Source organism: Myripristis murdjan, chromosome 14 (genome assembly GCF_902150065.1).
Source record: "Myripristis murdjan chromosome 14, fMyrMur1.1, whole genome shotgun sequence".
Taxonomy (NCBI): domain Eukaryota; kingdom Metazoa; phylum Chordata; class Actinopteri; order Holocentriformes; family Holocentridae; genus Myripristis; species Myripristis murdjan.
The window spans coordinates 857,501-863,694 of NC_043993.1; the positions used below are offsets into that span (position 1 = coordinate 857,501).

Below are 6,194 nucleotides of genomic sequence, written 5' to 3' on the forward strand. Positions count from 1 at the left end.
GGCATAACGGACAGCGGGTAGCGGGTGGCGCAAGATACCGTTTAGGGATAGCGGAAGTTCCTAAATCCGCAATTTGTGAGTAGCGGGTAGTGGCAGCGGATAGCGGGTGGCACAAGATAGGGCCCAGAGAGTCACTGACTCGGCGCTGTCCGGTGCTGAACTGCAGATTTACAATGACGGCAAATTACTCATCTAAAATGTAAAAAAAAAAAAAGCTACAAGCTTTAGATATAATTAACAGTACTGTAGGCTTCAATCGTCTGCTATTGCTTTTTAAATTATGTCGAGAGCGAGCGCGCTGGTGATTTCTTTAATTGTGTGTTCTGCTTCATTTCCAAAATAAAGTTTGAGCTTCTGAAATCTGATTTTTAAACAGTTCTGATGGAGCTCAATGTTTATCTGGATGATGCGGCTTCATTCCGAACAATTTTACTGTAAACCTGGACGACCCGCGACGTGTCTGGAGATAAAAAAAAAAAATATTCAATGTAATGTGTGTTTTGTGCGTAATTGCATACAAGGATACACACCCTCCCCTACTGTACAACACGAAGGAGACTGGAATTAGTCAGTGACTTCAGGTGTCATCTGCAGAGCCGTCATTGATATCTGTAATATTAATGTTGCATATGATGCCAGCGTGCATGGAGACACACGGGCTCAATGGAGAGCTGCGCTCCAGCTGGCTGCTGTGACAGGTCACTGACACTGTGTTTCTGCTTACAGTCAGTGATCCCTGAGATTCAGACATGAATCTAACATGTTTCACACTAGCCCGAGTTACATTAATACGTGTACTAGACATATTATATTTCCCGTTTCAGGAGTTTTTAATAATAGATTGGAGGGATGTCGGAATGGCGGTTGCCTCCCCTATTATTTTATTTTTATTTTTTTGAGTACTGTGACCCATTCAAAAGTGCCGTGACAAAAAAATTCTCATGGGCTTTATTTATTTATTTTTAAATGTGCAAAAACAGCCAAATAAACATCAACCAAATGAACAAAAACAACAAAATATCAGGATTTTTCTCATCTCAAACAGCACTGCGTACACCTTTTTGCTCTCTTCATCTTCGCTGTAAAGTGGGCTGTGATGGAAAGCACGTGATGGCATGTGTTGCACCTGTCGACACGCCCCCATGAGTTGATTGAATTACGTAGCTTAAAAACAAAATTGACCGTTAGTATTAATCGGTTAGAGTTACTGTTATCGGTTAACGGTTAAACGGTTAACCATGTGCATCCCTACTAAAAACATCACATAAAGGAGAGTATTTACAAAGCGGGTATTAAGAAGTGATTAAAAAGTGTTATTTGTTAGAAGTTATTAGAGATTTTGGGTAAGAAGGAGATTAAAATGTTAACATTTGAGAGCCTTAGAAAGGTCTGTACTGTCTTCTCAGCTGGTAACTATATGTAAATGTGTGTGTGTGTGTGTGTGTGTGTGTTTGTGCGTGCAGTGCTTCCCGACAGTAGAAGAAATCATCAACCATTACTCCCACTCTCCTCTGCTGCTCATCGATGCCAAGAACCGTGGCTCCGGCCAGCAGAACCAGTGTCTGCTCTCCGACCCTGCCGGCTACTGGCTGGGTGGACAGAACTGGTCCTGACCGGATCAAATCACATCAAACCAGTCATCAGACAGTGATCATCAAACAATCCCTCCTCTTCAAACTAGATATTTATCTCCATATGCAGGATTACTTATCACTTATCCAGATACCTTTGGACAAAAAAAGTTTTGTCTATTATGTCATACGTGTACTCTAACTTGCTTTACTTTACTTTACTTTACTTTTTCACTCTGGGATGTTTCTGTTTCATTGCATATGTCAGATTTTCAGATTTAGCATCAGTGTGCACCTGAATTGTTCTGATTAAAATGGCTGTAGTGCTGTGGTGTGTTTACTGAGAGTTTCTTGAGTATTTTGTAGGTGCAAAGTTGTCAGGAGAAGAGAAAAAATTTAATTAGAAAAGCTTCATCACTTTATTTGTTGCATTTTGTTACATTAGTTTTATGTTCTTAGGTAGAATTGTTGCCCCAGAGGCTGCTTAACAAATACGGCAGTGACTGGCCATGTGATGTGATCATCAGCTAAAATACAATAATAAAATAATATTGTTAATATTAAAATATACCCTATGGGAAGTTGATCAGGAAGCAGAGTCATGTGACAACTTGATGACACTCTACTGCTTTCCCACTTTGAGCCAATGGTGATTAACCTATATATTGAGATATATATATATATATATATATATATATATATATATGTATGTATGTATGTATGTATATATATATATATATATATATATATATATGTATGTATGTATGTATATATATATATATATATATATATATATATGTATGTATGTATGTATATATATATATATATGTATAGGCTATATGTAATATAAAGAATAGGAATATCAAAAATGTTTTGATATTTTTTTCCGTCTAGACTGTCAAAGAAATCCATTTAAGTAAACAGGGACTTGTGGAGGAAATTGCTTTGAGCTATGTAAATGTAATGTAATGTATTTTAAGGACTTTAGGTGAACTCCCCAAAGGCTCACGGTGATTTTTTTTTTTTTTTGCACTCCTTCCCCAGGAGATAATTTGTTTATTCTTTTTTGTCATCTAAGTCCCTTTTTTCACCCCCCCCCCCCCCCCCCCCCCCCCCCCCACACACACACACACACACACAGCCGCACAGCTGTTTCTATTTCTATTTAATTTCCATGTCTTTCTGTCTTTTGAACGTCTTATAACGACAAAACATCCCTGAGCTTTGAAAGTCACAGTCTCCTCACCTGACGTAGTCGTTGAAGTCAACAGCCCTATCAGGCCTCATGTTGTATGGTCATTAGTGCTAAAGGGCAGTAAATCATCTATTGAATCTTTAATTAAATTTGGCCTCAGTCTGATACCTAGCACCAGCTGTCAGAGTGTTGTGTGTGTATGTAAATGTTGCTGATGCCTTTAGGGAACAAGACTGAGCCGTAACATCGCCTGCTGCCCCAGTTCTGCTGAGTGGGCCTGAATAGAGCCAGCAGAGCAGGTCTGCCCTTTATTACAGTTTTTTTCGGATTGCTTAGGCGCTATCTTTGAAACTATAGGCTATAAATCAGAAAAACATTCTGTCTTCTGGCAAAATCAAGCAATTCTTGCAAAAGTTGTCAAACTCTTAAAAACGTGTGTTTTTGTGTCAATGCAGTACACACACACCATCACTGGAGTAAGCACATCATGAAACACCAGCTACACACTGATAGTGTAAATGAAAAACACATGGCTATTGCTTTTTCTGTCTGCAGGGAAGCAGTTTGCTATAAAGTCAGTAAACACACACACACACACACAGATATCCAAATGAGTATAGATGTGTATTCCAAACACAACATACTCAGTACAAATAAGAGGAAAAGTTTTATTAAAAAAAAAAAAAAAAAAAGCTGCAACAGTAGAAGAAAACAAAAACATTTGTGCCAGAAAAAAGAACAGAAAAAAGGCAAAATCTCACTTCTTTGTGGGGCTGGCCGTAAGACTTTACCTCACCTCCTTGTCCTCTTCCTCCCCTTCCTCGTCCTCATCCTCTCTGTTCAACACTGGCCTCTGTTTTGTCCAAACCAGATGTTTCCCTGTGGCTCAAACTCTGATTTGTAAGTGAACTCATTATTTATGTCAAAGGGTTTTCACGTGTGTAAATATTGGAAAGGTAATTGACAAAATACCAATACAGAGACCAGTGTTTACAGTTTTTCCAAAAATGTTTTAATGAATTGCAAAGTGAGTGTAAAGCAGTGTGTTGTGTTTGCAGTTGTGCAAAACGTGTTATACAATACCAAAGTGAGCGTAAAGCATAGAGCTTCACATTCAGCATTCAGTTTGGAACACTTGGTAAATGCATCGGCTACGAGTGTCTTTACTTTCAGAGACAGAGATTAAGAGTCACTGTTAGGGGTTAAGCATTCAGAAGCATTCATTTCCTGTGTCTCTCAACTGTGGCTGTCAAATAAAGCAGAAATGACAATAAAATTAAATTAAATTAAATTTTTAAAAAAAACAAACAAAAAAAAAAAAACACTGGTTTCCTGGACCTAAAAGCAATGCTTCTGAAAATTAAAAAATAAAGATTTTGCATTGTTTTTGGTATGTACACTACCAGTCAAAAGTTTGGACACACCTTCTCAGTCAATGTTTTTTCTTTATTTTTACTACTTTCTACATTGTAGATCCATACTGAAGACATCAAATATATGAAGCAAGACATATGGAATTATGTAGCAAAGAAAAAATTGTTAAATAACTCTAAACATGTTTAATATTTTAGATTCCTCAAAGTAGCCACCCTTTGCCTTGTTGACAGCGCTGCAAACCCTTGGCCTTCTCTCAGTGAGCTTCATGATGTAGTCACCTGAGATGGTTTTCACTTCACAGGTGTGACTTGTCAGGGTTCATTTGTGGAATTTCTTGCTTTATCAATGGGGTTGGGGCCATCAGTTGTGTTGTGCAGAAGTCAGGTTACTACACAGCTGACAGCCCTATTGGACAACTGTTAAAATTCATATTATGGCAAGAACCAATCAGCTAACTAAAGAAAAACGAGTGGCCATCAATACTTTAAGAAATGAAGGTCAGTCAGTCCGGAAAATTGCAAAAACTTTAAATGTGTCCCCAAGTGGAGTCGCAAAAACCATCAAGTGCTACAACGAAACTGGCACACATGAGGACCGACCCAGGAAAGGAAGACCAAGAGTCACCTCTGCTTCTGAGGACAAGTTCATCCGAGTCACCAGCCTCAGAAATGGCAAGTTAACAGCAGCTCAGATCAGAGACCAGATAAATGCCACACAGAGTTCTAGCAGCAGACCCATCTCTAGAACAACTGTTAAGAGGAGACTGCACCAATCAGGCCTTCATGGTCAAATAGCTGCTAGGAAACCACTGCTAAGGAGAGGCAACAAGCAGAAGAGATTTGTTTGGGCCAAGAAACACAAGGAATGGACATTAGATCAGTGGAAATCTGTGCTTTGGTCTGATGAGTCCAAATTTGAGATCTTTGGTTCCAACCGCCGTGTCTTTGTGAGACGCAGAAAAGGTGAACGGATGGATTCCACATGCCTGGTTCCCACTGTGAAGCATGGAGGAGGAGGTGTGATGGTGTGGGGGTGTTTTGCTGGTGACACTGTTGGGGATTTATTCAAAATTGAAGGCACACTGAACCAGCATGGCCACCACAGCATCCTGCAGCGACATGCCATCCCATCCGGTTTGCGTTTAGTTGGACGATCATTTATTTTTCAACAGGACAATGAGCCCAAACACACCTCCAGGCTGTGTAAGGGCTATCTGACCAAGAAGGAGAGTGATGGAGTGCTGCGGCAGATGACCTGGCCTCCACAGTCACCGGACCTGAACCCAATCCAGATGGTTTGGGGTGAGCTGGACCGCAGAGTGAAGGCAAAGGGGCCAACAAGTGCTAAACACCTCTGGGAACTCCTTCAAGACTGTTGGAAAACCATTTCAGGTGACTACCTCTTGAAGCTCATGGAGAGAATGCCAAGAGTGTGCAAAGCAGTAATCAGAGCAAAGGGTGGCTATTTTGAAGAAACTAGAATATACAAGGATACAAGGATACAAGGAAGTTTATTTGTCATTATACAACAGGTTGAATAATGAAATTAAAGTGTGGTTCCCTCTTGATTGATTAATTGATTGTATAGAAAATAAAATTATTAAACATGGAGGAGTTCAGATGGTGCATTTAGTAGTCTCACAGCCTGAGGGAAGAAGCTGCTCTGTAGTCTGGTGGTACGGCAGCGAATACTTCTGTATCTTTTGCCTGACGGCAGCAGGATGAACAGGCTGTGGCTGGGGTGGGTGTTGTCTTTTAGGATCCTTTTGGCTCTGCGCAGGCACCTCACCTCCCCGATATCACTGATGCTTGGTAGATGGGTGCCAATGATGTTTTGGGCAGTTTTAATCACTCGTTGCAGAGTCTTCCTGTCCTGGGCCGTGCACATCCCATGCCAGTTTGTGATGTTTCCAGTCAGGATGCTTTCAATCGCTCCTTTGTAGAAGCTGACAAGAACTTGGCGTGGGAATTTTGCTTTCTTAAGTTTCCTTAAGAAATACAGCCGTTTCTGGGCTTTTTTAACCAGGGCAGAGATATGTGAAGTCCATGTTA

General features: G+C 40.2%; 1 protein-coding gene across 4 annotated transcripts in view; it reads left to right on the plus strand.

Annotated features, from left to right (window-relative positions):
* lcp2a (lymphocyte cytosolic protein 2a) overlaps positions 1 to 2,197 on the plus strand; it is a 39,334-nt gene extending 37,137 nt beyond the window's left edge. For all 4 annotated transcript variants that reach the window (XM_030068359.1, XM_030068362.1, XM_030068360.1 and 1 more), the window contains one exon: positions 1,464 to 2,197. In XM_030068359.1, coding sequence (XP_029924219.1) covers positions 1,464 to 1,613 — 150 coding nt within the window. In that variant the 3' untranslated portion in view covers positions 1,614 to 2,197. The remainder of the gene's footprint in view (positions 1 to 1,463) is intronic.
* Positions 2,198 to 6,194: the final 3,997 nt, after the last annotated feature.